The 21,387-nt window shown below is 45.9% G+C and overlaps 1 protein-coding gene across 1 annotated transcript in view; it reads left to right on the top strand.

Annotated features, from left to right (window-relative positions):
* The first annotated feature begins 239 nt into the window (after window positions 1–239).
* LOC142213461 (dipeptidase 2-like) overlaps window positions 240–21,387 on the top strand; it is a 70,539-nt gene continuing 49,391 nt past the window's right edge. Inside the window, exons 1-2 of the mRNA XM_075281810.1 lie at window positions 240–385; window positions 796–922. Of these exons, the coding sequence (XP_075137911.1) occupies window positions 240–385; window positions 796–922 (273 nt within the window). The remainder of the gene's footprint in view (window positions 386–795; window positions 923–21,387) is intronic.

Genomic DNA, 21,387 nt, shown 5'->3' with positions numbered 1-21,387 from the left:
AGAACTAAAGGTTCAATATTGTCAAACCTTTCTTTCCCTTACATCTACTGGCAGAGGAGATTCAGGAAACATTCATGTAATTTGTTGGACCAACCTTATATGAGCAGCTTAAATTTAATTTTATATATGGTAATACCAATTTGGTTCAATAGTAGCTAATAAAGTAACACTGGTGAGAACTAATGTTTATGCTTTCAGTTTGCAGGAGTCACCTATTCTCAACATCCAGCATTTACTGTATGGAGTGGATTAAGCAAATTCTTTCACACAATGCATGGTGGACTTATGTTTTACTGTGCATCTTTATTCAGATTACTTCATGTTCTATTGATGATTTGTCCCAGAGAGCACAAAATCTCATGGAGTCATACCCTCTCATTGATGGGTGAGTTTAACTGTTAATTTCTTTATTATTATTTATCTAATGCCAGAATTTGTTGAAGATAATTACAGAAAGTGAAGTACAGGCTGCCATAATACCAAGCCGTCATTTCACACATGCATATTATAGCTACATAGCCACATAGTACGGTTGAAAAGAGAAATAAGTTTTCTATATATTTACAGCTTTGTGTTGCGTTGAGTCTGTACACTAAAAGCAAATGTGCATTTTGTTATGGTGTTGCTTACAAATTGTACTGGTAATTCATTTTTCATCTACTGGGGCATAGAAAGCTTGTCTGTGTCCTAATAGATAGGCACCATTTAACAAAAACATTATTTTTTTCAGTATACATATTTAAAGTATTACAAATTGCTATAAAAATACCTTGATTTTTATTTTATTTATTACAGACACAATGACCTTGCCCTGCAGCTCAGAAGGATCTACAAAAATAGGATATCAGAAATTAATTTGAGGACTATTAATAACACAAGAACCAATTTGGATAAGCTCAAAACTGGTCATGTTGGAGCTCAGGTACCTTATTATTATAGAATAATGGATTTTGTTATTTATGTACATTTTTTTCACTGGAGGAATTACGGATGATGTTGGAGGAATAGAGCAGAAATTTTTCTTCAGATGAAATTGCCATCTCAAATCCCTGCTACATGTGTCATTTTTGTTTCTTTTTTATTGATTACTAGTAGAAGGTATATTTCATTTTTCATTTGTGTAGTGGCCACATAAGAATTGGCCAGTTTTGCACTGGGTTAATTTTGTCAGTGTTGTCTGTGACATGCCTTGTCAGATTGGAGACTGGCTTGGGTCTGCTGGGGAGTTTAAGGGGGAATTCACACGTAGTAAAGTGGAGCGCAATCTGGCACGTATACGCGTATTAGCAGTTTGCACGCTCAAAAAGATCCCATTGATTTCGATGGGAGTTACGAGCGTATACGCCGTGTAATTTTGCACCCATAATTTTGTGGCCGCAGAAGACGGAAAACTGAAAACGGAGATCGGGCGCAGGTGTGAACCCGCCCTAACTGATACTAATGTGTCCGTTTTTTTAACCCCTTAGTGACCCATGACATACTATTACTTCATGGGCGCTAGGTACTTCGCACACCATGAAGTAATACTACGTCATGGAGCGCTCACCCACTCACTAGCTGAGCGGGCGGAAAAGGATGATAGCTGTTACCGGCAGCTATCACCCTTTTCCTTAACCTCCGACCGATGCTTTTATCGGTCAGAGGTTTTAACCCTTTGATTGCGATGGTCAAACATTTCCAACCCCCCCCCCCAGCACCCCCCATGGCGAGAACGGGGGTGCCGGTATCTGTACTATGTAGCCTGGGGTCTGGTTAGTGACCCCAGGCAGCCCTGAGCCCCCGTTACCTGGTTGATCCTGCAAGGACTTTCTGAAGTGAGCTGTGCCATCTGCACAGCTCACTTCCTGTTATGCAGTGTAAGACACGTGCATCAGTGTCGTAACTACCACCGTAGCAGCAGAGGCAGCTGCCACAGGGCCCGACAGGTCAGGGGGCCCGGCCCCCTCACTAGTTAATATGACAAAAAAAAACAAAAAAAACAATAAATTTTACTTTGTGAGGCCAGAGGCCACGTGAGGTGTCCGGTTCCAGCAGTGGAGAGCTTCAGCAGTGTGTTTCCTGACAGTGGGGGAGGGCCGGAGACTTAGTGCAGGAAGATAGCTATGCCAGGGGATGGAGTAAGCAGAGCTGAGTAAGTGCAGCACAGCAGACTGTTGAGTTTAACCCTTTCGTGCAGGGCAGGCTGTCAGCACACAGCACTGTGCTGGCAGCTGCATGCTGCCTAGGTATGAAGGGGTTAGTACAGTACATAATACTGTGCTACAGGGGCCACTATGGGGCATAATACTGTGTGCAGCGGCCACTATAGGGTATAATACTGTATACAGGGGTTACTATAGGGTATAATACTGTGTGCAGGGGCCACTATAGGGTATAATACTGTATACAGGGGCCACTATAGGGTATAATACTGTGCTACAGGGTCCACTATGGGGCATAATACTGTGTGCAGGGGTCACTATGGGGTATAATACTGTATACAGGGGCCACTATAGGGTATAATACTGTGTACAGTGTATGGGGCATAATAGTGCAGGCAGGAACTCGAGGGAAAAGGGGCGATCGGTCGGGGTCTTTGGAGGGGGGCCCATGTCAAAGGTTCGCCACGGGGCCCTGCCATTCCTAGTTATGCCACTGACGTGCATGCTGTGTCTCACACTGCATAATACAGGATTAGTGATGAAATCATCACTGATCCAAGTGTCCCATAGGGACATGTGAAAAAGTAAAAAAAAAAAAAAAAAGTGGAAAAAAATAGTTTTAAAACAATTCATAAAGTTATAAAGCCCCAAAAATCCCTTTTTTCTATAGAAAATGAATTATATAAAAAAAACCTACAAATTAATAAAAACAATGCATATTTGGTATTTTCGCGTCCATAACAACCTGTACAACAAACTGAAACAATATTTAACATATATGGTGAACGGCGGAAAAAAACCCGCCAGAAGTAGTGATTTTTCACCATCTCACCTTACAAAATGTGCTATAAAAAGTGATCAAAAAGCCATATGTACCCCAAAACAGTACCAATAAAAAGCATAAGTTGTCCTGCAAAAAATAAGCCCCCAAACACCACTGTCAACCGAAAAATAAAAATGTTACGCCTCTCAGAAGATGGCAATGCAAAAAACAATGATTTATGTCCACAAATGTGTTTTTGTTCTGCAGAATTAGTATTGCATAAACAAATAATATAAATGAGGTATCGCCGTAACCGTACCGACCCGCAGAATAAAGGTCACATGTTACATATACTGTACGCTGCATGGCGAAAAATTTTAAAGGTAAAACGCAATACCAGGATTGATTTTTTTTTTTAAATCCAGCACAAAAGAGTTAATAAAATGTATTCAATAAGTTGTAGGCACCCAAAAAATGGTGTCATTACAAAATGCATTTCATCCCGCAAACAACAAGCCCTTATATGGCCATGTCACCATGTCTAGCAATGTGAAGACAAAAAAACCCCAAATCGCCAAATCATTAGAACACATTTGGCTGTGTCAGGAAGGGAATTTATAAGCTGTGTGAGCGTATATCAGGGGACACCCCAGATTTAGAGCTTATGAGGGAAAATATACCAGAAGTGACCCACAGAGTGACTCCCCCAATCTTACGAGCTACTGGGACATAGTAGAGAATTTGGTGTTTGCAATGTTCGCACCGCTTATATATTTCCTCTTAGCCATCCGCTGTGCAGTCACGTCTGGGATACTAATACTCACTACAGCCCCAGATAAATTCTTTGAGGGGTGCAGTTTTCAAAATGAGTTTACTCTTTTGGGGAATCCACTTTTCTGGTACCTTACAGGCTCTACAAACATGACATGGCGTCCTGATACTACCAAACATCTGAATCTCTACTCCAAAAGCCACATAGTGCTCCTTCCCTTCTGCACCCTGGTGTGCGCCCAAACTGCAGTTTATGCCACATGTATGACACTGGTGTACCCAGGATAACGTACATAATGTCATATGTGGGTATAAACTGATATTAGGGCACAGCCGGACAGAAGGGAAGAAGGTTTATTTGGTTTTTGGAGCACAGACTTAAATAGTTTGGTTTTTAGATGCCATGACACTTTTGCAGAAACCCTAAAATTGCCCTTACAAAATGCGGTCACTTCTTGGGGAATTCCAGTTTACTGTAGCCTCCAGGGCTTTGCAAAAAAAAAAAAGGCCCCCAGAGGGTCCCTCTAAATCTGTACCTCAAAAGCTAAAAAGCGCAGTGCTCCTTCCCTTTTGAGCCCTGCTGTGTGCCCAAGCAGCAGTTTACACCCACATATATAATTTTTTGCACCTCGGGATGGCCCACTTAATAGTTTTAGGAGTGCAGGTCTCTGACAACACAAAGTGGGTGCAATATATTGGACACCGAAATGGCATATTTCTTTAAAAATTTAAATTTTCAATTTTTGGGAAGCAATTTTAGTCTTAAAATCATAATACCCCTTGATACATTCCTTGATGGGTGTAGTTTCTAAAATGGGGTCACTTTTGAGGCGTTTTCATTGTATTGATACTTTAGGGGCTTAGAAAATGTGACATGGAACCTCAAAACTATTCCAGCAACATCTGCCCTCCAAAATCCAAATAGCGCTCTTTCCATTCTGGTCCCCACCATGTACCCATACAGCAGATTATGACCACATGTAGGGTGTTGATGTGTTCAGAAGAAATTGTGTAACAAACTGTGGTGGGGGGGGGCTTTTAATTCTTAACTACTTGCAAAAAATTAAAATAAGGTGCTAAATGGACAATTTATTGGAAAAAAAAAAGTAATTTTTCATTTTTACGTCCCAATGTTAATTAAATCTGCGAAACAGCTGTGAGGTCAAAATGCTCACTCTACCCCTAGATAAATTCTATGAGGGGTGTAGTTTCCAAAATGGGGTCACTTTTAGGGGGTTTCCATGGTATTGGTACTCTAGGGGCCCTGCAAATGAGATATGGCACCTGAAGAATATTCCAGCAAAATCTGCCCTTCAAAAGCCAAATAGCGCTCTTTCCATTCCCCACCCTGCCATGTTCCCATATGGCAAATTATGACCACATATGGGGTATTGCTGTGTTCAGGAGAAATTGTTTAACAAACTGTGGGGGAATTTTTCTCCTTTAACCCCTTGTGAAAATGAAAACTTTGGGGCTAAAGTGACATTTTAGTCATTTTTCATTTACACATTCCAATGTTAGTAAAATCTGTGAAACAGCTGCAGTGTCAAAATGCTCACTATACCCCTTGATGAATTCTGTGAGGGGTGTAGTTTCTAAAATGGGGTCATTTTGGGGGGTTTCCATTGTTTTGGTGTTTTGGTAAGGGCTCTGCAAATGAGACATGGCGCATTAAAACTATTCTTGCAAAATCTGCTGTTCACACACCCAGTGTCGCTCCTTCCCTTCCATGCGCTGCCGTCTGCCCAAAAATCAGTTTACACCCACATGTGGGGTATTTCTGTGCTCAGGAGAAATTGCATGATAAACTGTCAGATGCATTTTCTACTTTAACCCTTTGTAAATGTGTTAATTTTAGGTCTAAATGTATGTATTAGTGAGAAAAAATTAAATGTCTAAATTTCACCTCCATATTATTTTTTTTCTTATGAAATGCTTAAAGGGTTAACAAACATCCCAAATGCTGTTTTGAATTATTTGAGGGGTGCAGTTTTGAAAATGGGCCTTTATAATCATCTTCAGAACTGAAGTCGTCCCTAAAAAATTAGTTTGGGGAATTTTCTTGTAAATCTGGAAAATCACTGTTACACTTGTAAGCCTTGTAACGTCCAAAATAAATTAAAAGACAATCAAAAGATGATGCCGATATAAAGCTGAGATATGGTAAATAATATTTATTCATGTATTTGGGTGGTATGACTATCTACCTGAAAAGCAGAGAATTTCACATTTTGAAAATTGCTATTTTTTCAAAATTTCCATCAAATTTCCTAATTTTTTTATAAGTAAATACAAAAATATTGATTACTGTTTACCACTAACATGAAGTATAATGTGTTATGAGAAAACAATCTCAAAATCACTTGTGTAAGTTAAAGCGTCTCAAAGTTATTGCCATTTAAAGTGACTCGTCAGTTTTGAAAAAAGAGGCCTGGTCCTAAATGCACTTATGGGCTGTGTCTCTAAGGGGTTAACTGATCTATTAAATGGTTCAGTTAAAAAAACGGACACATTAACATTAGAGATGAGCGAGTACTGTTCGGATCAGCCAATCCGAACAGCACGCTCCATAGAAATGAATGGATGCACCTGGTACTTCCGCTTTGACGTCGGCCAGCCATTTAACCCCCCGCATGCCGGCTACGTCCATTCATTTCTATGCGAGCATGCTGTTCGGATCGGCTGATCCGAACAGTACTCGCTCATCTCTAATTAACATCAGTTAGTGTCAGTTAATGTCTGTTATGATAGGTGTCCGTTTTTTTTCTTTTAGACATCTTCATAACGGAATCCAACAGTAGTGTGAACCTTGCCTAGACCAACAACAAACCCCAATGCCAGTAGTAGTAGTAGAAGTAGTTCTAAAGTAGCCACATCTGCTGATGCACTCTATCGTCTTGCTGAAGCTCAGCCACCAGGCTTTCCATTGAGTGTAAGCTAAGGAGCTCCTTTAGCCAAGATAAGAGCGTAGTGGGTGTCGGAAACTTCCACAGTCTAGGAATGACCGACCTTGCTGCCACTAGCATGAATCCTACGAGTCTACGGGTGGGTTTCCTGAATTCACGAGAGAAGATGGAGACGAGTAGTGGGATGGGATGGTCCGGCAAATCAACCCCCGTGATTTGTAGGATAATTCAACAAACTCCAGACCAAAAGGGGCGTAGAAGGGGGCATCCCCACCAGATGTGTACCATCGTGCCTCGCTCAGAGTGACACCTTCAGCACCTATCCAAAGTGGAGGGAAAAATTTCATGGAGGACAGCTGGAACTCTGTACCACCTAGAAAGTACTTAATAATTAGTTTCCTGCATTTTGCATGAGATGGAGAACTTGTGGCACGTATGGAAGGCAGAGGACCATGCACCCAGTGGGAATGAGACCCCCAGTTAACTCTCCCAGCTATCTGTGAATGCAGGCAAGGCACCATCAGGATCCTCCATCAACATTTTGTACAGGAGGGAAACAGTGTGGGTGAGGGGCAAAGAGGAAAGGCAAAGATGTTCAAAGGGAAACAGAGCCCTATGGAGATCACCAAAAAGTTTTAAAGAGGAGTAGAAATGAGAGAGTTGCGTATATTGCCAGTGGAGGGCAGCCGAGTGAGGGCGTGAAGTCTGGGCTAATAAGTCAGCATGGGGAAGAAGAGAGGAGGCTGAGGTGACCTGCCTAAACTGTAAGACTGGGTCACCCACAGGGTGAAACAAGAACGGGGAACAGAGCACCGGAGGGAAGTCTGTTTTGCTCGAGATCGGAGTAAAGAACCGTCGTTCGTGAAGAGCTGCCGTGTTGCCCCATATAGGCAGCACACACCCAGTGTCTGTCAAGCAACAAAGGGGAGCGGGAGAGGTTTTACTGTCAGACCAGTGCCTCTTATGAAGCCAAGATGTGTAGACACTGGGAACCAAAGGTCTGCGCTCACTGGTGGATCTTAATAACAATGTAGAGATCCAAATGTTGTGGCAAAAAACAGGTTTTATTCCGAGACAGATAAGAAGCACAACGCGTTTCGAACCACTACGGGTCCTTTCTCAAGTGCAGTTAGTGCTGAAAGGATATGTGTATAAATAAAAATCAATATAAGCATGACCTCTAGAGAAGAGAAAGATGCATCAAGCCCATAGAACTTAATATGAAATGTTTGCAAACAAAATAGGTGTGGTCATCATACCACACGTTTCCACAATTATGTAGAAATAGCAAATGTCATTTAAATACACTACAAACAAACAGGTCATAAAATAACAGAATAATAATTCACTTCATAAAATAAGAGGACTGGGTGGACGGATCCCGGCAGGGGCAGGTGGTAGAGCAAACTATAATAGTTCCAGAAGGCAGATGCAATATCATTCGTAACATGAGAGATGGTACCGGAAGGACTCTTAATGGCCATAACATGAGAGGCCACTTGGCACTCATAGAAGGAGCATCGGCCCAATTGCCGGAGGTGCTGCTGCCTATGCCCAAGGAGAGATTTGATCTCCTGACGCCTTGTCGTCAGGGAAGCGAGGGTAGACTGTTGGAGGGATTGCTTGTGTTGAGCCTCCAGAGTCGCCAGGTCAAGAGGGCGCGGAGCTTCTAACTAGCCTTCCTCTTAAGGCACGCACCATATTTCATCAGCACCCCGCAAAGCACACATTTCAGGGCTTGTACCGGCGGGGCAGTGATGTCACAAGAATGATCCTGAATAAAGTGAGAGGTGGTGAGCTTCAGATCCTCTAGGCATTGAGCATCGAGCAGGAGCGACTCATTCAGTCTCCAAGTATTTCAGCAGGGGCAAGAAGCCAGAGGACGAAACGCACATAAGATAGGGGAGTGATCAGAAAGAAATGCTAAGTCAATCCTAGCAACAGTCACAAAAGAAAGAAGAACGTGAGAGGAAGATATAGTCGATTCTACTGTAAGAGTTGTGTGGGTGGGAGAAGAACGAGTAGTCCCTGTCTGTTGGATAGAGGATCAACCAGGCGTCGTACAGGAGCATGGCGATCAGGAGTTTCCCGACCCTATAGAGAACACTATATGAGACCTGCGACCTACCCGCTGAGGTGTCAAGTAGGGGATTTAGAGGGAGATTAAAGTCCCCACACATGATGAGGTGTCCCTTAGCAAAGGATTAGAGAGCGGTCAATGTGGACAAAAGGAATGGGACCTGTTCAGAGTTGGGAGTGTATATGTTAGCAATCATGTAGACAGAACCCGAAATTTCACAGGTACAGGTATCTAGCATCCCAGTCAGACAGGGAGTCTGTGACTTTAACTGCGAGATTCTTATGAAAAAAGATGGCAACCCCTCTAGTCTTCCCCTGTGGTCTACTACTATGAAACTATTGTGGGAAGTAACGGCTCTTAATCAGGGGGACCCGTTCAAATAAAAAGTGGGTCTCCTGCAGGCACAGTATTGGCACTCTACGTTTGTGGGCGTCAGATAAAACTTGGGAGCGCTTCTCAGGAACGTTCAGGCCTTTGACATTAAAGGAGGAGATAGAAATATCCGCCATGGAGAGTAAAGGGGGTGCAGAAGATCCAAAGAGAGAAGAGCACAAAGAGGAGAGGGTGAGAGAGAAAAAAAGACAGAAGACAAGGACGCAACATGAAGACATAAGGCCTAAGAGAGGGAAAGTGGACAGACCAGAAGTAGAACAAACTGACAAGGCAAGACACCACAGTACAAAACACAGGTAGACGGCAGACGAGAACCCAAGACACAGACGAGAATTATAAGGACAGACAGATAGGTCAGAACAACACAAGACGAAACACAGGCAAACAATAAGGAGCGTACCCTCAAGGGTTCTAACAAACAGGAGCCCAGGTCTCCAGGCAACCCCACACTGCAGGGTCCAAACTATGTGGGAGCGAGAAAGGCAGGCTGCAAGCCAAAGGAGAGTGGAGAAGAAACAAGAAAAGAAGGAACAGTTCAGAGCTGCTCCAGCTCCGATAAACAGAAAAAATGACATAAACAATCATATATGCGGTTGCATCACAAGAACTGTAAACTTACGCCTATGGGCAAGTAAAAACACAGCATTCAGAAACAACATGAAACGAACTCATAAAGTCCAACGAGAGGTTCCTGGACCGGGGTAGGCCTACGCCTGTGTTGAAGCTTGTGGGAGCGTGGAGGACCAGGATCACGAGTGTCCGTATAGTCCCACTTCAAATGGAAGGGTCCAGAATGATTAGGATCCGTGAGCAGAGAAGTCCAATCAGGGAGCTGGAGGGACAGCAGACCAAAGGAGCAGAGAAAATTCGGGAGGTCATCCTGGTGAGCCAGTGAGAGCATACCATCCCGCAAGCGGACCTGAAGGGAGAATGGGAAGCCCCAGCATTAGGGGATCTTGCGTTCCTGGAGAAGCGACAGAAGAGGCAGGGGTAGCAGCTGTCGCCGGGCCCCTAATGTCCCAGAACGTGTGGCAGCCACTACCCCTGCTACCCCGGTAGTTACGCCACTGCATTGTAGCCTTGTAGCTCTGGAGACATGAGCTTGAATCTTGCCAAAGAAAACATTTGCAAGGGGTGGGTTCCCTCCGGATTCCATTTGCTCTCTGAAGACCTACCCGATAGGGAATGTAGATTGTGATCCCAATATGGGACAATGACTGACAAGATCTGTAAAGCAATGCAGAATATGATGATATAAAATAAATATTCTGCAGCACTTTACATAGTATCTCAACTCAGTATCTCTGTAATGTTGTTGTGGAAGAGGATTCCAGTGGCGACTTGTAATGCTTTAGTGAACTCCATGACCAAGAGGGTTAAGGCAGTGCTTGAAAATAATGATAGCCACACAAAATATTGATACTGGGAACAATATGTCTATTTTCTCATAGGGGTGAACTCACTTTTGTTGCCAGGGGCTTAAACAATAAAGGCTATTGAGTGATTTTCAGGGTACACTGACTACTTTAGATTGCATCAATGTATAATTTCTTTAGTGTTGTCCTGTGAAAATACTGTATATAATGAAATAAATACAAAAATGTGAGTGGGTGCATTCACTTTTGTGAGATATTGTATATAGTTAAGTTACATACAAGGTACAAGCTACATGGCAGGCCAGCTCCAGAATGGCCGAAACGCCAGAGAAGGCGGATCATCGACGCCAACAACACGCTCATTATATGGCGTCCCAGCGAGCTGCTGAGATGCCAGAACAATCACAGGCACGCCCAACTGTCACATACAGTTATATTCCAGATTTCCATTTCCATCCGCCATTTTTATACACTACCCTTGTAGTAGGTCTGTGTGGATATGTAGAGATATAGCAGGACCGTTTGGGTATTCAGAGATGTAGCAGAGCTGGTTATGCTGTGCGTATGCAGATATGTACTAGAGCTAGGTATGCTGTGCGTATGCAGAGATGTAGCAGAGCTGGGTATGCTGTGCCTATGAAGAAAATTAGCAGAGCTGGGTATGCAGAGATGTAACAGAGCCTTACTCCATGCAACAATTGATGGCAGGTTTTCCAACGATATCCACACTGAGATACACATGATCACATGATGCTTATGCAAACAAAAAAAATCATCCTGCTAATATATATATATATATATATATATATATATATACACACACACACCGTTTTTGCCTGAAGTTAAGGCTTGTTTATTTTCCTGACAGTTTTTTTTCAAAATAAACGTACAGGGTAAAACCCTGTTTACACCTGCATTTTTGTGTCTGTCTCTGACTTTCTGGGTCCACTGCTGCTACCACTGAGCCAGTCCTCCCACTATATATATAGTAGTAGGCAGAGGCCCTAAACTGCTAATAAATTCATTTGTTATTTTGAGAGAACGGGTATTTCTGAGAGGTTGGGAGGGGAACTTTCTCTCTCTGCTTGGACGTAGTTTTGGTTTGCAAGGGGAGAAGCTCTCCAGCATATTATTTAGTGTTAGTTTCTGTGGGACAAGCAAGAATTTTCTTTTCTTTTGTTGCTGCCCCAATGTCAGCTGACACCTATCTGCTGCTATTTAGCCTGGTTTTGAGGAAATAGAAATGTGTCCTTTGACCCCCAGCCAGAGTACAATCTCAAAATGTAGATCGATAGATAGTTAGAGATGAGCGAACAGTGTTCTATCGAACTCATGTTCGATCGGATATTAGGCTGTTCGGCATGTTCGAATCGAATCGAACACCGCGTGGTAAAGTGCGCCATTACTCGATTCCCCTCCCACCTTCCCTGGCGCCTTTTTTGCTCCAATAACAGCGCAGGGTAGGTGGGACAGGAACTACGACACCGGTGACGTTGAGAAAAGTAGGCAAAACCCATTGGCTGCCGAAAACATGTGACCTCTAATTTAAAAGAACAGCGACGCCCAGCTTCGCGTCATTCTGAGCTTGCAATTCACCGAGGACGGAGGTTTCCGTCCAGCTAGCTAGGGCTTAGATTCTGGGTAGGCAGGGACAGGCTAGGATAGGAAGGAGAAGACAACCAACAGCTCTTATAAGAGCTAAATTCCAGGGAGAAGCTTGTCAGTGTAACGTGGCACTGACGGGCTCAATCGCCGCAACCCAGCTTTCCCAGGATCCTGAATGGAATACACTGTCAGTGTATTCCCGTATACCCGATATATACCCCGATACCTGTTCCAACGGTGTGCCCCCCCACCTTCACCCCAGAAATACCCTGCAAGTCCCCTAGCAATAGAATTGGGGCTATATACACCCACAATTTTTACTACTGGTATACAGTGCCATTGTCTGACTGGGAATTCAAAGAATATATTGGGAATACAAATACCCTCATTTCTTGCTACTGCCATATAGTGCCAGTGTCTGACTGGGAATTCAAAGAATATATTGGGGTTACGTGCACCCACAATTTTTACTACTGGTATACAGTGCCATTGTCTGACTGGGAATTCAAAGAATATATTGGGAATACAAATACCCTCATTTCTTGCTACTGCCATATAGTGCCAGTGTCTGACTGGGAATTCAAAGAATATATTGGGGTTACGTGCACCCACAATTTTTACTACTGGTATACAGTGCCATTGTCTGACTGGGAATTCAAAGAATATATTGGGGTTATAAATACCCTCATTTCTTGCTACTGCCATATAGTGCCAGTTTCTGACTGGTAATTCAAAGAATATATTGGGGTTACGTGCACCCACAATTTTTACTACTGGTATACAGTGCCATTGTCTGACTGGGAATTCAAAGAATATATTGGGGTTATAAATACCCTCATTTCTTGCTACTGCCATATAGTGCCAGTTTCTGACTGGTAATTCAAAGAATATATTGGGGTTACGTGCACCCACAATTTTTACTACTGGTATACAGTGCCATTGTCTGACTGGGAATTCAAAGAATATATTGGGGTTATAAATACCCTCATTTCTTGCTACTGCCATATAGTGCCAGTTTCTGACTGGTAATTCAAAGAATATATTGGGGTTACGTGCACCCACAATTTTTACTACTGGTATACAGTGCCATTGTCTGACTGGGAATTCAAAGAATATATTGGGGTTATAAATACCCTCATTTCTTGCTACTGCCATATAGTGCCATTGTCTGACTGGGAATTCAAAGAATATATTGGGGTTACGTGCACCCACAATTTTTACTACTGGTATACAGTGCCATTGTCTGACTGGGAATTCAAAGAGTATATTGGGAATACAAATACCCTCATTTCTTGCTACTGCCATATAGTGCCAGTGTCTGACTGGTAATTCAAAGAATATATTGGGGTTACGTGCACCCACAATTTTTACTACTGGTATACAGTGCCATTGTCTGACTGGGAATTCAAAGAGTATATTGGGAATACAAATACCCTCATTTCTTGCTACTGCCATATAGTGCCAGTTTCTGACTGGTAATTCAAAGAATATATTGGGGTTACGTGCACCCACAATTTTTACTACTGGTATACAGTGCCATTGTCTGACTGGGAATTCAAAGAATATATTGGGGTTATAAATACCCTCATTTCTTGCTACTGCCATATAGTGCCAGTTTCTGACTGGTAATTCAAAGAATATATTGGGGTTACGTGCACCCACAATTTTTACTACTGGTATACAGTGCCATTGTCTGACTGGGAATTCAAAGAGTATATTGGGAATACAAATACCCTCATTTCTTGCTACTGCCATATAGTGCCAGTTTCTGACTGGGAATTCAAAGAATATATTGGGGTTACGTGCACCCACAATTTTTACTACTGGTATACAGTGCCATTGTCTGACTGGGAATTCAAAGAGTATATTGGGAATACAAATACCCTCATTTCTTGCTACTGCCATATAGTGCCAGTTTCTGACTGGTAATTCAAAGAATATATTGGGGTTACGTGCACCCACAATTTTTACTACTGGTATACAGTGCCATTGTCTGACTGGGAATTCAAAGAATATATTGGGGTTATAAATACCCTCATTTCTTGCTACTGCCATATAGTGCCAGTTTCTGACTGGTAATTCAAAGAATATATTGGGGTTACGTGCACCCACAATTTTTACTACTGGTATACAGTGCCATTGTCTGACTGGGAATTCAAAGAATATATTGGGGTTATAAATACCCTCATTTCTTGCTACTGCCATATAGTGCCAGTTTCTGACTGGTAATTCAAAGAATATATTGGGGTTACGTGCACCCACAATTTTTACTACTGGTATACAGTGCCATTGTCTGACTGGGAATTCAAAGAGTATATTGGGAATACAAATACCCTCATTTCTTGCTACTGCCATATAGTGCCAGTTTCTGACTGGGAATTCAAAGAATATATTGGGGTTACGTGCACCCACAATTTTTACTACTGGTATACAGTGCCATTGTCTGACTGGGAATTCAAAGAATATATTGGGGTTACGTGCACCCACAATTTTTACTACTGGTATACAGTGCCATTGTCTGACTGGGAATTCAAAGAGTATATTGGGAATACAAATACCCTCATTTCTTGCTACTGCCATATAGTGCCAGTGTCTGACTGGGAATTCAAAGAATATATTGGGGTTACGTGCACCCACAATTTTTACTACTGGTATACAGTGCCAATTTCTAACTAGGAATTCAAAATGCGCAAGGCTCCCGGAAAGGGACGTGGACGAGGCCGTGGGCGAGGTCGGGGGAATGGTTCTGGGGAGCAAGGTAGCAGTGAAGCCACAGGGCGTCCCGTGCCTACTCCTGTGGGGCAGCAAGCATTGCGCCACTCCACAGTGCCAGGGTTGCTTGCCACATTAACTAAACTGCAGGGTACAAACCTTAGTAGGCCCGAGAACCAGGAACAGGTCTTGCAATGGCTGTCAGAGAACGCTTACAGCACATTGTCCAGCAGCCAGTCAGACTCTGCCTCCTCTCCTCCTATTACCCAACAGTCTTGTCTTCCTTCCTCCCAAAATTCCGAAGCTTTACAGAACAATAACCCAAACTGTCCCTGCTCCCCAGAGCTGTTCTCCGCTCCTTTCATTGTCCCTCAACCTGCCTCTCCACGTCACGATTCCACGAACCTAACAGAGGAGCATCTGTGTCCAGATGCTCAAACACTAGAGTCTCCTCCATCTCCGTTCGATTTGGTGGTGGATGACCAGCAACCCACCCTCATCGACGATGATGTGACGCAGTTGCCGTCAGGGCATCCAGTTGACCGGCGCATTGTGCGGGAGGAGGAGATGAGACAGGAGTTGGAAGAGGAAGTGGTGGATGATGAGGACACTGACCCGACCTGGACAGGGGGGATGTCAAGCGGGGAAAGTAGTGTGGATGTTGAGGCAGGTGCAGCACCAAAAAGGGTAGCTAGAGGCAGAGGCAGAGGTCAGCAGCTTAGGCGAAGCCAGGCCACACCCGGAATCTCCCAAGATGTTCCAGTTCGTACCCAGCCCCGAAAAACTCCCACCTCGAGGGCACGTTTCTCGAAGGTGTGGAGTTTTTTCAAGGAATGCGCCGAGGACAGATATAGTGTTGTCTGCACAATTTGCCTCTCGAAATTGATTAGGGGCTCTGAGAAGAGCAACCTGTCCACCACTTCAATGCGCCGTCATTTGGAATCCAAGCACTGGAATCAGTGGCAGGCAGCAACGGCAGGACAAAGGCCGCCTGCCGTTCACGCCACTGCCACTGCCTCTGCCACTGCCTCTGCCACTGCCACTGCTGACTGTGCTGGCGATGCACTCCAGAGGACGAGCCAGGACACCACTTCATCTGCCTCCGCCACTTTGTTGACTTCTACCTCATCCTCCCCTGGTCCTGTCTTATCTCCTTCTCCTGCACCATCAAAGGCACCATCAGGCGTTTCTTTACAACAACCCACCATCTCTCAGACATTGGAGCGGCGGCAGAAATATACTGCTAACCACCCACACGCGCAAGCCTTGAACGCCAACATCGCTAAACTGCTGGCCCAGGAGATGTTGGCGTTCCGGCTTGTTGAAACTCCCGCCTTCCTGGACCTGATGGCAACTGCGGCACCTCGCTATGCCGTCCCTAGCCGTCACTACTTCTCCCGGTGTGCCGTCCCCGCCTTGCACCAGCACGTGTCACTCAACATCAGGCGGGCCCTTAGTTCCGCGCTTTGCACAAAGGTCCACTTGACCACCGACGCGTGGACAAGTGCATGCGGACAGGGACGCTACATTTCACTGACGGCACACTGGGTGAATGTAGTTGAGGCTGGGACTGCTTCCCAAACTGGCCCGGTGTACCTCGTCTCCCCGCCTAACATTCCTGGCAGGGACACGAGAAGAACACCCCCCTCCTCCTCCTCCTCTACCGCCTCCTCCTCCGCCACCGCCTCCTCCTCCGCCACCGCCTTCTCCTCCGCTGTTAGATTGACCCCAGCTACGAGTTGGAAACGTTGCAGCACTGGCGTTGGTAGACGTCAGCAGGCTGTGCTGAAGCTGATCAGCTTGGGGGACAGACAGCACACTGCCTCCGAGGTGAGGGATGCCCTCCTCGATGAGACGGCAATATGGTTTGAGCCGCTGCACCTGGGCCCAGGCATGGTCGTTTGTGATAACGGCCGGAACCTGGTAGCAGCTCTGGAGCTTGCCGGACTCCAACATGTTCCATGCCTGGCCCACGTCTTCAACCTAGTGGTGCAACGTTTCCTAAAGAGCTACCCCAATGTTCCAGAGCTACTGGTGAAAGTGCGGCGCATGTGCGCCCACTTTCGCAAGTCGACAGTAGCCGCTGCTAGCTTAAAATCTCTCCAGCAACGCCTGCATGTGCCACAACACCGGCTTTTGTGCGACGTCCCCACACGCTGGAACTCAACGTTTCAGATGTTGAATAGAGTGGTTGAGCAGCAGAGACCTTTGATGGAATACCAGCTACAAAACCCTAGGGTGCCACAAAGTCAGCTGCCTCAGTTTCACATCCATGAGTGGCCATGGATGAGAGACCTTTGTGACATCCTACGGGTCTTTGAGGAGTCCACAAGGAGGGTGAGCTCTGAGGATGCGATGGTGAGCCTTACAATCCCGCTCTTGTGTGTTCTGAGAGAATCCCTGATTGACATCAGGGATAACTCAGATCACACAGAGGAGTTAGGGATAGCATCCGATCCGTCACAGCTGGAGAGTAGGTCCACACATCTGTCCGCTTCACTGCGTTTAATGGAGGAGGAGGAGGAGGAGGAGGAGGAAGAAGAGTTGTCCGATGATGTGATGGATTGTTGGATGGTGATGTGATGGCTTCCGGGCAACTTCGAATCGTCCCATTGTTGCAGCGCGGATGGGTAGACATGGAGGATGAGGAGGAAATGGAGATTGAACTTTCCGGTGGGGCCAGAGGAGTCATGCCAACTAACACTGTGGCAGACATGGCTGAGTTCATGTTGGGGTGCTTTACAACCGACAAGCGTATTGTCAAAATCATGGAGGACAACCAGTACTGGATCTTTGCTATCCTTGACCCCCGGTATAAAAACAACATCTCGTCTTTTATTCCGGTAGAGGGGAGGGCCAATCGCATCAATGCTTGCCACAGGCAATTGGTGCAGAATATGATGGAGATGTTTCCAGCATGTGACGTTGGCGGCAGGGAGGGCAGTTCCTCCAGTAGGCAACCAAGTTCTCACCGGTCCACACAAATGAGGGGCACACTGTCTAAGGTCTGGGACACCTTGATGGCACCCCCTCGCCAAAGTGCCGCCACGGAGGGTCCTAGTGTCACCAGGCGTGAGAAGTATAGGCGCATGTTGCGGGAATACCTTTCCGACCACAGCCCTGTCCTCTCCGACCCCTCTGCGCCCTACACGTATTGGGTGTCGAAGTTGGACCTGTGGCTTGAACTTGCCCTATATGCCTTGGAGGTGCTGTCCTGTCCTGCCGCCAGCGTCCTATCTGAGAGGGTGTTCAGTGCAGCCGGTGGCATCATCACTGACAAGCGCACCCGTCTGTCAGCTGAGAGTGCCGACCGGCTCACTTTGATAAAAATGAACCACCACTGGGTAGAGCCGTCATTTTTGTGCCCACCTGTGTAAAGCACCCCAACATGAAACTCCATGTCTGTACTCAACCTCTCCAATTCCTCCGCATCCTCATACTCATCCACCATAAGCGTTGCACAATTCTGCTAATACTAGGCTCCCTCCACCCTGATTTCCCCCAACTCTGCTGGTTAGAGGCTCCCTCCACCCTGATTTCCACCAACTCTGCTGGTTAGAGGCTCCCTCCACCATGAATTTGCCCAAACTGGGCTGTTTAGAGGCTCCCTCCACCATGAATTTGCCCAAACTGGGCTGTTTAGAGGCTCCCTCCACCATGAATTGGTCCAAACTGGGTTTTTTAGAGGCTCCCTCCACCATGAATTGGTCCAAACTGGGCTGGTTAGAGGCTCCCTCCACCATGAATTTGCCCAAACTGGGCTGTTTAGAGGCTCCCTCCACCATGAATTGGTCCAAACTGGGCTGGTTAGAGGCTCCCTCCACCATTAATTGGTCCAAACTGGGCTGGTTAGAGGCTCCCTCCACCATTAATTGGTCCAAACTGGGCTGGTTAGAGGCTCCCTCCACCATGAATTGGTCCAAACTGGGTTTTTTAGAGGCTCCCTCCACCATGAATTGGTCCAAACTTGGCTGTTTAGAGGCTCCCTCCACCATGAATTGGTCCAAACTGGGCTGGTTAGAGGCTCCCTCCACCATTAATTGGTCCAAACTGGGCTGGTTAGAGGCTCCCTCCACCATGAATTTGCCCAAACTGGGCTGTTTAGAGGCTCCCTCCACCATGAATTTGCCCAAACTGGGCTGTTTAGAGGCTCCCTCCACCATGAATTGGTCCAAACTGGGTTTTTTAGAGGCTCCCTCCACCATGAATTGGTCCAAACTGGGCTGGTTAGAGGCTCCCTCCACCATTAATTGGTCCAAACTGGGGTGGTTAGAGGCTCCCTCCACCATTAATTGGTCCAAACTGGGCTGGTTAGAGGCTCCCTCCACCATTAATTGGTCCAAACTGGGCTGGTTAGAGGCTCCCTCCACCATTAATTGGTCCAAACTGGGCTGTTTAGAGGCTCCCTCCACCATTAATTGGTCCAAACTGGGCTGGTTAGAGGCTCCCTCCACCATGAATTTGCCCAAACTGGGCTGTTTAGAGGCTCCCTCCACCATGAATTGGTCCAAACTGGGTTTTTTAGAGGCTCCCTCCACCATGAATTTGCCCAAACTGGGCTGGTTAGAGGCTCCCTCCACCATGAATTGGTCCAAGCTGGGTTTTTTAGAGGCTCCCTCCACCATGAATTTGCCCAAACTGGGCTGGTTAGAGGCTCCCTCCACCATGAATTGGTCCAAGCTGGGTCTTTTAGAGGCTCCCTCCACCATGAATTTGCCCAAACTGGGCTGGTTAGAGGCTCCCTCCACCATGAATTGGTCCAAACTGGGCTGGTTAGAGGCTCCCTCCACCATGAATTTGCCCAAACTGGGCTGTTTAGAGGCTCCCTCCACCATTAATTGGTCCAAACTGGGCTGGTTAGAGGCTTCCTCCACCATGAATTTGCCCAAACTGGGCTGTTTAGAGGCTCCCTCCACCATGAATTGGTCCAAACTGGGTTTTTTAGAGGCTCCCTCCACCATGAATTTGCCCAAACTGGGCTGTTTAGAGGCTCCCTCCACCATTAATTTTTTCCAAACTGGGCTGGTTAGAGGCTCCCTCCACCATGAATTGGTCCAAACTGGGCTGGTTAGAGGCTCCCTCCACCATTAATTGGTCCAAACTGGGCTGGTTAGAGGCTCCCTCCACCATGAATTGGTCCAAACTGGGTTTTTTAGAGGCTCCCTCCACCATGAATTTGCCCAAACTGGGCTGTTTAGAGGCTCCCTCCACCATGAATTGGTCCAAACTGGGCTGGTTAGAGGCTCCCTCCACCATTAATTGGTCCAAACTGGGCTAGTTAGAGGCTCCCTCCACCATGAATTGGTCCAAACTGGGCTGGTTAGAGGCTCCCTCCACCATGAATTTGCCCAAACTGGGCTGTTTAGAGGCTCCCTCCACCATTAATTGGTCCAAACTGGGCTGGTTAGAGGCTCCCTCCACCATGAATTTGCCCAAACTGGGCTGTTTAGAGGCTCCCTCCACCATGAATTGGTCCAAACTGGGTTTTTTAGAGGCTCCCTCCACCATTAATTGGTCCAAACTGGGCTGGTTAGAGGCTCCCTCCACCATGAATTGGTCCAAACTGGGCTGGTTAGAGGCTCCCTCCACCATGAATTTGCCCAAACTGGGCTGTTTAGAGGCTCCCTCCACCATTAATTGGTCCAAACTGGGCTGGTTAGAGGCTCCCTCCACCATGAATTTGCCCAAACTGGGCTGTTTAGAGGCTCCCTCCACCATGAATTGGTCCAAACTGGGTTTTTTAGAGGCTCCCTCCACCATGAATTGGTCCAAACTGGGCTGGTTAGAGGCTCCCTCCACCATGAATTTCCCAAAACTTGGCTGTTTAGAGGCTCCCTCCACCATGAATTGGTCCAAACTGGGCTGGTTAGAGGCTCCCTCCACCATGAATTTCCCAAAACTTGGCTGTTTAGAGGCTCCCTCCACCATGAATTGGTCCAAACTGGGCTGGTTAGAGGCTCCCTCCACCATGAATTTGCCCAAACTGGGCTGTTTAGAGGCTCCCTCCACCATGAATTGGTCCAAACTGGGTTTTTTAGAGGCTCCCTCCACCATGAATTGGTCCAAACTGGGCTGGTTAGAGGCTCCCTCCACCATGAATTTCCCAAAACTTGGCTGTTTAGAGGCTCCCTCCACCATGAATTGGTCCAAACTGGGCTGGTTAGAGGCTCCCTCCACCATGAATTTCCCAAAACTTGGCTGTTTAGAGGCTCCCTCCACCATGAATTGGTCCAAACTGGGCTGGTTAGAGGCTCCCTCCACCATGAATTGGTCCAAACTGGGTTTTTTAGAGGCTCCCTCCACCATGAATTTGCCCAAACTAGGCTGGTTAGAGGCTCCCTCCACCATGAATTGGTCCAAACTGGGGTTTTTAGAGGCTCCCTCCACCATGAATTTGCCCAAACTGGGGTGTTTAGAGGCTCCCTCCACCATGAATTTGCCCAAACTCTGCTGGTTAGAGGCTCAATCCACCCTGATTTTCAAAACAAATGTTGGTGCCAACCTCAACTTACTACAAGGGCCAAATTCACTGCTGGTGACAAGCTCTCCTCACTGCAAGTGCCAAATACACATGTTTCAAGGTGTTTTCCTACTGTCAGAGAGGTGGTATTGAGTGTGTAAAGTGTGTAGTTGTTAGGCT

This window comes from Leptodactylus fuscus, chromosome 7, assembly GCF_031893055.1.
Source record: "Leptodactylus fuscus isolate aLepFus1 chromosome 7, aLepFus1.hap2, whole genome shotgun sequence".
NCBI lineage: Eukaryota > Metazoa > Chordata > Amphibia > Anura > Leptodactylidae > Leptodactylus > Leptodactylus fuscus.
Note: the sequence above shows the minus strand (reverse complement) of the source record. Positions and strands in the feature narration are given on the sequence as shown.